This window comes from Rana temporaria, chromosome 11 (genome assembly GCF_905171775.1).
Source record: "Rana temporaria chromosome 11, aRanTem1.1, whole genome shotgun sequence".
NCBI classification, from domain to species: Eukaryota; Metazoa; Chordata; class Amphibia; order Anura; family Ranidae; genus Rana; species Rana temporaria.
In genome coordinates, this window is record NC_053499.1 from 25054402 (window position 1) to 25068210 (window position 13809).

A 13809-nucleotide genomic window follows, 5' to 3' on the forward strand; every position below is an offset into this window, starting at 1 on the left:
GCATACTCACGCCGATTCACAACCGTACGCGCGCCCGGCGCTCGCATTTTACGTCGTTTGCGTTTGTCGGTTTCTGCGTAAGGCTGCTCATGCTATTAACAGAAGCAGCCAATGCTAAGTATACCCGTAGTTCCCGCGTCGCGATGTTTGAAAATTACGTCGTTTGCGTAAATGAATCGTGAATGGCGCTGGACGCCATTTACGTTAAAGCAAATGACGTCCTTGCGACGTCATTTGCCGCAATGCACGTCGGGAAAGTTTCCCAACGGAGCATGCGCACTACGTTCGGCGCGGAAACGCGCCTAATTTAAATGATCCACGCCCCCCTACGGGATCATTTAAATTACGCGCGCTTACGCCGGCCAGTTTTACGGAGCGCCCCCGCAAATTACGGAGCTACTGCTTCGTGAATGAAGCGTAGCGCACGTAAATTTACGGAGGCGTAGCGTAACAACGGTACGCTGCGCCTCCGTAAGAGGGCGCAAATCTACCTGAATCTAGGCCAATGAACCTTTACAGTCACTTTAAGGGGGCCATAGATGGAATTTATATCGGACAGTTCAACAGGGACCACTGTGTAACCATTGGAGTTGAACAGAAGTGGATCTACTGATTGACCTCTGCTCAACTGCCCTGTCTGATAAAATCAGTTTGATCAGCACCACAAGCAATATGATGCAGCACTGATTTATGTAGTCTGACAGCCGGCCATAGACGGTTTCAATCTAGACCAGTTCATCAGGAACCAGCCGAGATTCGAACCGTGGCTCCTCGGGACAAACAAGTATCAGAACAGCCTTAAAAGAAACGTGGGGAGTGACCAGTAGTAATGTGGCACTAGGTAGAATCCAAGTAGCACTTTACAGTTTGTTCCAATTGCCTATATATTTTCAGGTACAGATTTTGGGTGCAATAAAAATTGGCAATTAGCAATTTCAAGAAGACGCGTCGCTGGTGGCAGCCTACAGAGCTACACTACACTACAGATTTCCTTTACCCAATTCTCCATATTCTCAGTAGGATGTGACCTTGTACATGCTCAGTTATAACCAATCCCTGCCATTCTTAATATAACCCGGCCCTGTACATTCTTTTCCACAGTACTGTATAACCTGATCCCTTACATTCTTGGTAGGACCTGACCTTGTGTACTCTTACTTCCTCGCCTATTTATTCCCCCTACTCACCGGTCTTCTCACATCCCTTCTCGTCACTGTTATCGGAGCAATCGTCCTCTCCATCACACCTCCAGGAGAGGCGCACACAACGCCCTGTACCGCAGCGGAACTGGTCTGCTGTGCACACTGAAGTTGCTGTGGGGATAAAATGGAAAACAATCTTCTATAATAAAGAAACCATTAAAACAGAGATCTCTGTTATTTAGCCTGTTTATGATCTACTTGATCCATTACACATTGAAGTGAAAAACACTCTGCAGGAAGGAAAGTTCTAAGCAATTCTTACTATAATTGGGTGAGGAAGGCTGTGCTGGATTTTATAGTCTACAGCAGGGGTGTCCAAACTTTTTTCAATGAGGGCCCGATTTGATGAAGTGAACATGCGTGAGGGCCGACCATTTTGCCTGACATTCTTTGAACTATTAAAATTCGGTCTAAGTGTGTTATTTTGAGCACTAAGGCCCAGATTCACAAAAGAGATACGATGGAGTATCTCTCAGAGGATCTATGCGACTGATTCATAGAATCAGTTACGCATAGATATCCCTAAGATCCGACAGGTGTAATTGTTTTACACTGTCGGATCTTAGGATGCAATACCGCGGCCGCCGCTGGGAGGAGTTTGCGTCGTAAACCAGCGTCGGGTATGCAAATTAGGAGGTACAGCGATCCACGACAGTTTTTCGCGTTCGCTACGTCGCTGCTATAGTATAAAGTATGGCCGTCGTTCCCGTGTCGAAATTTTTAAATTTTTCCTTCTTGCGTAAGACGTCCGGGAATACGGAAGTATGCTACGCACGTCGCCGTTCGGAAAAATGATGTCACTTCGTGCAAAGCACGACGGGAAATTAAAAAGGGAGCATGCGCAGTAGGTCCGGCGCGGGAGCGCGCCTAATTTAAATGGCACACGCCCCTTTGAATTAGGCGGGCTTACGCCGGAGCATTGCAAGTGCTTTGTGAATTAGGCACTTGCGATGAAAACTTGAGGTGTTGTAACGTATCTACGATACGTTACGCCGCCGCAGTTCTACGTGAATCTGGCACTAATACACTGCCCAACAAGAATTCTCTTGCCTTTGTGGCTGTGTGTGGTGAAGAGAAGAGCTCAGGCATATTATTTTGATATATATATATATCTTATGTGGCACCAACGAATCCCTGAGCGCTGCTCAGGACTAAGGATGAGCTCAGGCGTGTTATTTGGATATAACGCATTTACCGGCATACAACACACTTTAAGAGGGAAGTTTCAGGATTTTTGTATTTTATTTTAAATAAAGAACTGTGAAGCAAAATAAGGGTCAGTGCCCATCTATGCAGCCTAATCAGTACCCAGGAATCAAAATAGAGAAAGGGATATCACTGCGTTTCACACTGACAAACAGTGCTTAATCATAGAGCTATGACTAAGCACTGTTTGTTAGTGTGAAATGCGTCAGCTCTTCGGATGCTCGCCCCCTCCCTTGGACTACAGGAGAGTCAGGATGCCCACTAACACACAGCTCCTTTCTCTGCAATGTAGAGAGCGCATTGACTCTCCTGTAGTCCAAGGGAGGGGGCGAGCACGACACTCCACACCAGGGAGAAAGCCTCGCATTACTGTGTGGAGTTACAGACAGAAGAACAGGAAGTGAGGATTTCTCAGAAGAAATAAGGACATTTAAAAGCAAAATGGAAGGATGAGGTAAGTGAAGGAGGACTGCACTAAGGTAAAGGAAGCTTATTTAGGGGGAAAAATTGTACCTTTACAACCCCTTTAAATGTAACCATATTGCTACACTTAGCGGCTCCTCTCTTCTTTTATACTCAGTTGTGACATGACGCTACTTGTATATCAAGACATCGCTTGTATATCAAATAAAAATGTATTTAAAAAAAATGTATTGTCTTGCAAAACGCTCTCAAACCAAGTTACTCTCAAACCAAGGTTTTACAGTATTTTATTTCAGCTCATCTAGTTCCATTTTACCCCATTGGCACAGTACCAGCCGTTTCACTGGACAAATACCTATACAATTTATTTATTTTTACACATTTAACACAATTTTTTGTAAAAGAGACCCAAGAAATCGGCTTTGCATTACTGTGAAGTCTCCTGTACGGTACTCACTGCAGTTCCTTTCATCCGATTGGTCATCACAGTCCGCATCTCCGTCACAGCGCCATCCAGAATTTATACACAGGCCGCTATTGCACATAAATTCCCCAGAACGACATGGCTGATGGGATGCTAAGATAAAAAAAAAAAAGAACAAGGCTGGTAAATGTTTGCTTGAGGTCATTAAAGCGGGGGGGGGGGGGGTGTTCACCCTAAAAAAAAAATCGAACATTACAACCAGCATACTAACGACATGTAAAGTATGCTGGTATTTTTTTTTTTTTCTCCGTACATACCGTGTAATTGTTATTTTCGCCCAGGCTTCCGGGTTGTGATTTCTGCGGGACTGGGCGTTCCTATTGAAAGCTTAGCTGATTGACATCTGGTGAAAATCTTCCCATGGCGCATAAAGCGCGTCACCAGTTTTCCGTAAATAGCCGACCTGCGAGTCGGCGCTAGATGGCGCCTGCGCAGTCAGCTCTACACGGCGGGCGCAGGCGCCATCTAGCATACTTTACATGTCGTTAGTATGCTGGTTGTAATGTTAGAATTTTTTTTTAGGGTGAACCTCCACTTTAAGAAGAACTGCAAACAGGAAAATGTGTGTAATTGAGGAATAACAAACAGTTGGGAAAATCCAGGCCGCGGCAGCAGGTAACTGACTGAGGACCAGATCAGATAAGAGGTACAAAAATCCCGGAGGAAACAGGAATGATCTCCGATAACTGGAGGAGGAGACAAAACTTATCAGTGGCACTTACAGCAATCGGATTCATCAGACCAGTCTCCGCAATCATCGTCGCCATCGCAATGGTAGATATCCAGGATGCAGCGGCCGTAGGCGCACTGGAACTCCTCCGCACTGCAGCTTGGGGCTGGAACGTCAGAAGCTAAAAAGGAGAAATCAAACGTTTAACTAGGAGCAATCAGGTGCTGGAACTCACATCGACCAATAAGAATTCAGCTTATGTAAAGCCAAACTCTTCTTGGTATTATAATAATAATAATACAGGATTTATATAGCGCCAACAGTTTACGCAGCGCTTTACAACTTGAGGGTAGACAGTACAAATACAATACACTTTATACGTTGGCAGAGCGGCACGGCTGGGCAAAAAGACGTATATATACGTCCCCTTTAAGATACCCAGCCGTGGGTCGCGTGCACGCCGGCGGCGCGCTCCTGACCAGGTCCTGAGCTCCGTGACCGCGGGACCTGATCGCCGCCAGTGTTCCGCGATCGGGTCACAGAGCTGAAGAACGGGGAGAGGCAAGTGTAAACAAACCTTTCCCCGTTCTTCTTAGTGAGAGTGTCAGTGATCGTCTTTTCCCTGTCATAGGGAACGACGATCAGTGACGTGTCACGCCAGGCCACGCCCCCACACAGTAAGAATCACTCATTAGGTCACACTTAACCCCTTCAGCGTCCCCTACAGGTTAACCCATTCACTGCCAGTGTGATTTTTACAGTAATCAGTGCATATTTATAGCACTGATCGCTGTAAAAATGACAATGGTCCCAAATGGTGTCAAAAGTGTCCGATGCGAAGTGCCGCAGTCACGATAAAAATCGCTGATCGCCACCATTACTAGTAAAAAAAAAATAATAAATAAATGCCATAAAAACTATCCCCTATTTTGTAGACGCTATAACTTTTGCGCAAAACAATCAATAAACGCTTATTGCGATTTTTTTTACCAAAAATATGTAGAAGAATACGTATCGGCCTAAACTGAGGAAAAAAATATATATTTTTTTAATTTATTTTTTGGGGATATTTATTATAGCAAAAAGGAAAAAAAATGTTTTTTTTTTCAAAATTGTCGCTCTATTTTTGTTTATAGCGCAAAAAATAAAAACCGCAGAGGTGATCAAATACAACCAAAATAAAGCTCTATTTCTGGGGGGGGGGGACGCCAATTTTGTTTGGGAGCCACGTCGCACGACTGTGCAACGGTCAGTTAAAGCGACGCAGTGCCGAATCGCAAAAAAGGGGCCTGGTCCTTTAGCTACAAAATGGTCTGGGGCTTAAGTGGTTAATACAGTAGGAATCAGAGAGTCCATTTGACTTCTGGAATGTTTGGATTTACTTACGACAATTTTCTTCATCAGATCCGTCCTTGCAGTCGGTGTCCCCATCACAAAACCAGTGTTCTGCAATACAGCTACCATCAGAGCACCCAAACTCCTTCTCTGAGCATTTCCTCATATCTATGGGGGGAGAGAGATAGAAATGATCCAGTCTTTGTAACATTAGGACTTTCTAAACAGACGCAAGCACAGAATCAAGTGCAACGGCAAACGGACAGAATTACAGCTCTAATTTATGGAATTCAACTTTAACCTGTCTGCCTAAAATTCTGCTTTAAATATAGAAACTTGTAGATCATCCACTAGAGGGCGCTCTTATGTGATCTGGTTGAATTCCACCTCCCTGCCTAAAAGGGTAACGTCACTTTTCATGGGCAAAAAAATAGAAATATAAATATGAACATAGCATACAGCTGCTGCAGGAGGAAAGTACAAGTGAATGGTACAAGTAAATGCCGTAAAAACAAATAAAATCTGCGCTTTGGCCAAAAATAAATGAAGATAGTAAACTAGTAAATGCCGCTCCTCCTGTACAGCTTCATATTCCTTCTGCTGCCCCAGGGCACTGTGTGCCCCCCACCCCCTACACAGCACTGCCAGCTCCCCTCTTCTCCTCTCCCGCCGGCTACTGGGGGGGAGGTTTCAGGATGGAGAGTAGGGTAAGGGGCCGGTAAATATGGTAATAATTTTCCTTTGGGATTAAGCATTTTGAATTCAGATTCAGAATTTACCAGCCCCTTCCTTTCCCAAATGGGGAACACAGCGAGTGATCGGTAACAATCCCCCACGGGTTTATTCAGAACGGCAGTATAGTAAGTTCTGTTATGTAATATTTGTGTCTGCTAACAATGACTTTAGTGTATTTTTGGTCAAAATATCTTGATATTTTCAGGGAGGTAGGCTGTACAGGGTCCCATGATTTCTAACAGCAGCCCTGTGCCCACTCAAAACGAATGCACGTTGCATTTAAAAAAAAAAGTGTTTGTAAAAGCCAACTATAACTATTCTGAATTATGTTCTCTCCCCCTCCACCTACCTATTCCTGCATACCCCAAAACACACACACACACACACACACACACACACATATATATATATGGCATCTTATTACAGCGGTGGCTCCAACAGGCGCCCAAAAACATGAGAAGCGGGCGCAATGCTGTGCGTTCGCTTCTCACTCAGCTGTATGTTAGCAACGCGAAGGAATTGGCTTTGCCAATATTGAACCACCTCTCAGCCAATCAGGTGCACCGTCACCTGATTGCCTGAAACGACAGGTGCTGTGATTGGACACCTATCAGGCATCCAAGCATAGCAGAGGATGAGAGGAGGAGCGGGCGGGAAAAGACATCGGGGTCGGAAAAAAAAAATGGAGGACACCAGACACCGCTTGCCGCCATCACCCTTTGCCCACCCGAGACAAGGTAAGTGCTGGGCAAACGGCGAGTGGGCGGGGGGCACAGTGGCAGCACTTGTGGCCCAATTAGGCTGCGTCCGATGGGCCACAGCGAGGCTGCGCCCGATGGGCCACAGCGAGGCTGCACCCGATGGGCCACAGCGAGGCTGCGCCCGATGGGCCACAGCGAGGCTGCGTCCGATGGGCCACAGCGAGGCTGCGCCCGATGGGTCCAGTGGCTGCGCCTGATGGGCCCAGTAAAGCTACAATTGATGGGGGGGTTTTTTCAGTTTGTTTGCGCCCCCTTAAAAATTTGGAGCATCAGCCGCCACTGCTGGAACAACTGCACTTGCAGAGGGCAACATTCTATTTGTCTTTAGTAAATCAACCCCACGGCATCTGCTGGGTTGGCACTAGGATTTGTTCCAATATGCAGAAATCTGCCTCGGGTTTCCCTCTCATTCAGTCCTTGAAGGCAAAGTACAGAAACAGCAACAACAACAAAAAAAAAAACAGGAAACGTTAACCACCTTACATGACCTTCTACTCTCCAGATCAAATATTTGGTCGGGCAGCCGCTACTTCCTCCTGTACATTTCTGTAAATAAAGCTATATTATACAAGCCGGGAAAGCGGCCAAAGGTGACAAATTATTCATTTATTCTATCTGCTCTCAGCGGGAGAACAGAAGGAGATTTAGATCTGGGGAATGGAGAAAAAAAAAAAAAAAAGGAGAAATCATATACAAAGCAATGCAGCAATAAAGCTGCACACTTTCCTCCCGCCCCATTATTATTTCCAGGGACCCGACTTCTCCCTCTGAACACTTTATTGATATCTGCTCTCCTAAGCACTCCCCTTTACATAAAAGTATCCCCCTTTACATCAGATCCCCCCTTTTACATTGCTTCCCCATGTAAATCACAGCTCAATCCTTTCTACATCACAGCCCCCCCAGCCCCCTTTACCCCACAGCCCCTCTTTACAATACAGTCCCATCCCGTCACCGCTTTGCATTGCAGACCCCATCTTTGCATTGCAGTCCCCCATGTTTACATCGCAGTCCACTCATTTATATCACAGTCCCCCACTTTACATTGCAATCCCCCATTTTTTACAGAACAGTCCTCCCCTTTGCAACCCCGTTCCCCACTTTTACATTGCAGTCCCCTACCTTTATATAAGTCCCCCACTTCTGCAACAGTCTTTCCTCCTTTACGTTGCAGTCCCCCAGTTTTATATCACAGCCCCCCTTTACATAAACGTATATGAACAATGCATTCCCCTTTACATATTAGAATTCCCCTTACATCAGAGCCCCCCCTTTTACATTGATTGCCCATTTACATCACAGCCCCCCCCCCTCTTTACATCACAGGCCCTCTTTACAATACAGTGCCGTCACCCTCTTGCATTACAGTTCAACATCTTTACATCGCAGTCCCCTCATTTACGTCACAGCCCCCCACTTTACATTGCAATCCCCCATTTTTACAGAACAGTCCCACCATTTGCAACCCCGTTCCCCACTTTTTCATTGCAGTCCCCTATATTTATATCACATTCCCCCACTTTTGCAACAGTCTCACCTCCTTTACATCACAGTCCCCCCCCCCCCCCTCCTTTCACACAGAATTCAAATCGGTTAATCATTTTTCAACCGATCCCAATTCGAATCGTTCCCCAAAATTTTGGATTTGTTAGAAAATAAATAGGGGGGGGGGGTAGGAGGAGCGAGTAGCCCTGCCCTCCTGAACGATACCAGGCCACATGCCCTCCAATCACAACCCCCCTCCCCCGCCCCCCCAAAGCACCTTGTCTCCATGTTGATGCGTGGTGGTTGTGGGGGTCTGGCTTATCATAATCTGGAAACGAGCTCACAGTCATCAGTTGTTAAAGCGGGGGTTCACCCCTAAAAAAAAAATTCTAACATTACATTGAGCTCACTTCCGACATTGACAGTATGCTGATCTTTTTTTTTTTTTGCCGTACATACCGTTGTATCGTTATTTTCCCCCCGGCTTCCGGCTAGTGAATCCCGCGGGAGTGGGCGTTCCTATGCACAGGCTAAGTGATTGACGTATGACAAAAGCTTCCCCCCGGCGCATACGGCCGCGTCACGAGTTGCCGAAAGAAGCCGAACGTCGGTGCGCAGGCGCCGTATAGAGCCGACTCGCAGTCCGGCTTTTTTCAGCAACTCGTGACGCGGCCGTATGCGCCGAGGGGGAAGCTTTTGTCATACGTCAATCACTTAGCCTGTGCATAGGAATGCCCACTCCCGCGGGATTCACTACCCGGAAGCCGGGGGGGAAAATAACGATACGACGGTATGTACGGCAAAAAAAAAAAAAAAAGAAGATCAGCATACGGTTAATGTCGGAAGTGAGCTCAATGTAATGTTAGAATTTTTTTTTAGGGTGAACCCCCGCTTTAAGGACGCAGCGGCCAACTTCCTCATACGCAGGAATATGCAATTAGCGGACCTCCAGCCGTTGCAAAACTACAAGTCCCATCATGCTTCTGTCTCTGATTGTTATGCTTGTGGCTGTCAGAGTCTTGCTATGCCTCATGGGATTTGTAGTTCTGCAACATCTGGAGGTCCGCTAATTGCATATCCCCGTCATACAGGGTTCAAGCGAAGCGGTTTATCATTTTTTGACGGATTCCGAATTCAAATCGTTCCAAAAATGTAGAATTCGATAAAAAGCAAATATACAAAAACAAAAACTAAAAATGTAATTCATTACCATTTCATTTGCAGATCCGAAAACATCCGAATCACCAAAAATGTGTCCGAATTTATATACGGACCTAAAACAAATTGCACATGTCTAACCACCATCTACATCCCCTCTTCTTTAGACCAGGGGTCCTGTAGATGCTGAATTTGCATAGGACTGACTGAGGGATGCAGTAACACTGACACTGAAACAGTCCAAAAGGAAGCTATCCAATCACATTGCAGCTTCTTTATGATGTTGGTTCAGAACTCAGATTTGGTTCTCATTTTTTGGTGAGTTTTTTTTATTGCTTCCACATCTGCAGGAGTCTCTACGGTTCAGGCAGGAATCGCACATTCAACAGCAACTTACCGCATTGTTCATCGCTGTTGTCCCCACAATCGTTGTCACCATCGCAGTGCCACAGGCTGCGGATACAATATCCATTCTGACAGGAGAACTCGTCTTCCTCACACTCTCGAGGAGCTACAATTCCAAACATGCCATATAAAGTAAGAAGAAGAAAAAATAAATAAATTAATAAAAAAATCACAGCATATTCTTTATTCCCAACAAACCTAAATTCCATTCATTTAGTCATTATTCAGAAATGAATTCAGATGTAAAATTCAGTGCATGTTAGTTGCAGTCATGTGCACTGCTCTGTGCACAGCAAGTACCGTATTTATCGGCGTATACCGCGCACCTCGTGGGTGCGCGATATACGTCGATACCCGCTTTCCCGCGCCGAGTTTGAATACTGCGCCGGCATATACTGAGCGCAGTACACTCATGTATAGTCGGCAATGCTCGGCTCTTCTCGCGCTCACGTCCTGGACGTACAGGACGTGAGCGCGAGAGTAGCCGAGCATTGCCGACTATACGCGAGTGTACTGCACTCGGTATATGCCGGCGCAGTATTCAAATTCGGCGCGGGAAAGCGAGGATCCAGCGGGGAGGACGCCGCAGAAGGACGCCGGACCCGACGAAGAGGACACCCGAAGCCGCAGACGGACGCCGGACCCGACGAAGAGGACACCCGAAGCCGCAGACGGATGCCGGACCCGACGAAGAGGACACCCGAAGCCGCAGACGGACGTCGGACCCGATGAAGAGGACACCTGAAGCCGCAGATGGACGCCGGACCCGACGAGGCCGCCGATGGACGCCGCGCAAGACACCAAAACTGTAAGTACAAAAATCTTTTTTTACAGGAATGTCGGGTCCACTTTAGGGGTGCGCGCTTTAGGCCGGACCGCGCAATACCCCGATAAATACGGTACATCTCCCATAGACCATATCTGGAGACAGCAAGAGGGTGGCTACATTCCTTCATACAGTGGAACATAGAGAACAAAAAATGTAGCTACCCTCTACAAGGAATCAAAGTTTTCATCCGGTCTTTATGGAGGGATCTGGGGCTCAATAAATGCACTTAAAGTGGAGTTCCACCCAAAAATGGAACTTCCGCTATTCGGAACCCCCCCCCCTCCGGTGTCATATTTGGCACCTTTCAGGAGGAGGGGGGGGGGCAGATACCTGTGTAATACAGGAATTCTGCTCCCACTTCCGGATGTAGATACCCAAACCACCCGCGGGTATCTTCGCCACTTCCTTCATCCCACCCCGCTGTCTTCTGGGAGACACAGGTCCCAGAAGACAGCAAGGACCAGTGGGATAGCGCAGAGCGAGTCGCGCACGTGCAGTAGGGAACCAGGAAGTGAAGCCAGGAGGCTTTACTTCCCGATTCCCTTACCGAAGATGGCGGCAGCAGCACACGAGAGCCGAGTGATAGATCGGCTTCGGGTGCCAACATCGGGGGCGCCCTGGACAGGTAAGTGTCCTTATTTTAAAAGTCAGCAGCTGCGCTATTTGTAGATGCTGAATTAAAAAAAAAAAAAAAATTGGCGGACCTTTGCTTTAAAAGAATTTAAAACACCAAGATCCGTGCTTTTAAATGCTTTTGCGTTTTACCTTCTGTTTACATCCAGGTAAACTGGAAGCAATGGCAGGTCATTGCATCCAGGTTACCACAGCGGAGAGCTGGTCAAAGCTGATCCCGACTTTGTTCGGCTGTCCAACCAGCAGCTCCCGCTGCTTGTAATAGCAATTGAGCGGCTAGTTAGCTGCGCTGATTGCCATTCCAAGGAGGCCGACCGCTCTTGAAGATGCAGATGCCAACCATACATGTTTATATCGGAGTCTGCTGGGACATTGCAGGGCAGTAGAGGGGACGTCAAGCAGGGTAAATTTAGGCACCAGAGAGTACCTAGTATGGAATAGAGAATAGGTCTGGGTTTTTAGGCTACTTTCACACTGAAGACCTGGGCGCATCGGCGCTAAAGTGCCGCTAGTGTCGCCGTTTTAACCCCCGATAGCGGGCGAAAAAGGGTTAAACCCGCCAGCAAAAACGCCACTTTGCGGGTGTTTTGGAGGCGCTGCCGAATTGATTTCAATGGGCAGGGGCACTGTAGGAGCGGTATAGTCACCGCTCCTACAGCGCTCAAAGATGCGGCTGGCAGGGCTTTTTTTTACCGTCCACAACGCTCCAGTGTGAAAGCCCTCAGGCTTTTACATTGCATATAAAGGAGCGGCTCTTTCAGGGCGCTTTGCAGGTGCTATTTTTAGCGCAATAGCGCCTGCAAAGCGCCTCAGTGTGAAAGCGACCTTAATTTAACAGGTTTGCTTTAATCTCCTTCCACTTATTCATAAAGCAGGCCATTTGTTGACTATAGATTCGTACACTCGATCGCATTATCCAAAGGGAATTGTCTGATGACAGGCTGTTGTTGGAAAATCCGACGGTTTGTATGCTCAATCAGACAACGGTTGTCGAATTTTCCCACAGACAAATGTGGCATAGCACACTTTAAAATTGTCCGCCAATTGTGTGTTGTTTGATTTTCCCATCAAGTGTACACAAGTATAAACACGCATGCTCAGAAGCAATGCTCAGCATAACACAACATTAGCAGAAGTTGCCCAAAGGGTGGCACTAAAGAGCTGGAAAACCACGTAGTGTCGTGTTCGTTGGCTGACAATTCTTTGCCATTAGATGCAATACAAGTTCACGGCCAACGCCCTTCGGAAGAAAGTCCTACGCTTTGTCCGCAGAAAATCTGATCGTGTGTATGAGGCTTTACAACCCTCAGCTCATTAACTATCATCAAAGAGAGGAGGGCTGGTTAAAGCCTGTTAGGGAGGATGATGTAGTGTCCATATGACTTCCTTCTTGGTTTAAAATGGTTCATAGGCAGTGAGGGAATTCCAGGGAGTGGAAATTAAATTACTTCTATGTACAGTATACAATCGTGGACTCGGGTTCCACAATTTTAATCTTATTATTCTGGGGAAGGTGGAGACCTACAGTAGATATCCAAGCTAGATAGAGGAGTTCCACCTTTCCCGACAGCTATTGTCTCCACTCAGCCAGTCTCATTTCAAGGCTTACAAAGCCTAAAGCTCCGCTGTGCAACTTAGTAAGCCAAGGACCACCAAACAACCCCCTAGACCAGTGATGGTGAACCTTGGCACGCCAGATGTTTTGGAACTACATTTCCCATGATGCTCAGCTACATTGCAGAGTGCATGAGCATCATGGGAAATGTAGTTCCAAAACATCTGGGGTGCCAAGGTTTGCCATCACTGCCCTAGACATACCTACAGGCCACATCATTTTTTTCCCGTTTCCCAGAACTGATCAAAAAGAAAAATATACTCACGACAGTCGTGCTCATCAGAATCGTCCTCACAGTCATTGTCCCCATCGCACACCCAAGAGCGCCGAATGCACTTCCCATTATCGCAGTGAAAGTCCAGTGGCGAGCAGGTAGGTAGCACTGAATGAAAAATTAAGATGTGTAATAATTAATGAATATATGAGGTTTATGTTCCACATATCGGGGTCACCACTTCAAGTGGACCCACCATGTCTCATTAAAGAGAACCTGTCACCTAAAGATCATCACTTAGGGGACAAAAAGTCCCTATGTGATAAAAAATAAATAAAAGTAAAAAAGAGAAGGAGGGAAGGAAGGAAGTTAGGAAGGATACACCCAAGCACATAAAATCGCCCCACTCCCCCAAAAAATGTAAGCCCCTCCCCATCCCACATACTGTATACGTTTGTATGAACATTAACACATGCATTAGGGGCGCCTACACATTACATATCGCCGTACACGCCGGAGTGAGAGCAATAATTCCAGCACAAGACCTCGTCTGTAACACTAAACTGATACCTACAGGGGGCTTTTGATGCGTCGCCAACAGAAAATATAGGGTACTGAAATTTGTCGTCATTTCATGGGTGCACACAAATTTAA

The 13809-nt window shown here is 46.5% G+C and overlaps 1 protein-coding gene across 3 annotated transcripts in view; it reads right to left on the reverse strand.

Annotated features, from left to right (window-relative positions):
• The window catches only part of LRP4 (LDL receptor related protein 4), a 151432-nt gene that overhangs the window by 63778 nt on the left and 73845 nt on the right, over window positions 1-13809 (reverse strand). For all 3 annotated transcript variants that reach the window (XM_040328219.1, XM_040328218.1, XM_040328220.1), the window contains exons 3-8: window positions 13207-13323; window positions 9857-9970; window positions 5372-5488; window positions 4038-4166; window positions 3289-3408; window positions 1188-1313 (exon numbers count right to left, since the gene is read on the reverse strand). In XM_040328219.1, the coding sequence (XP_040184153.1) occupies window positions 1188-1313; window positions 3289-3408; window positions 4038-4166; window positions 5372-5488; window positions 9857-9970; window positions 13207-13323 (723 nt within the window). The remainder of the gene's footprint in view (window positions 1-1187; window positions 1314-3288; window positions 3409-4037; window positions 4167-5371; window positions 5489-9856; window positions 9971-13206; window positions 13324-13809) is intronic.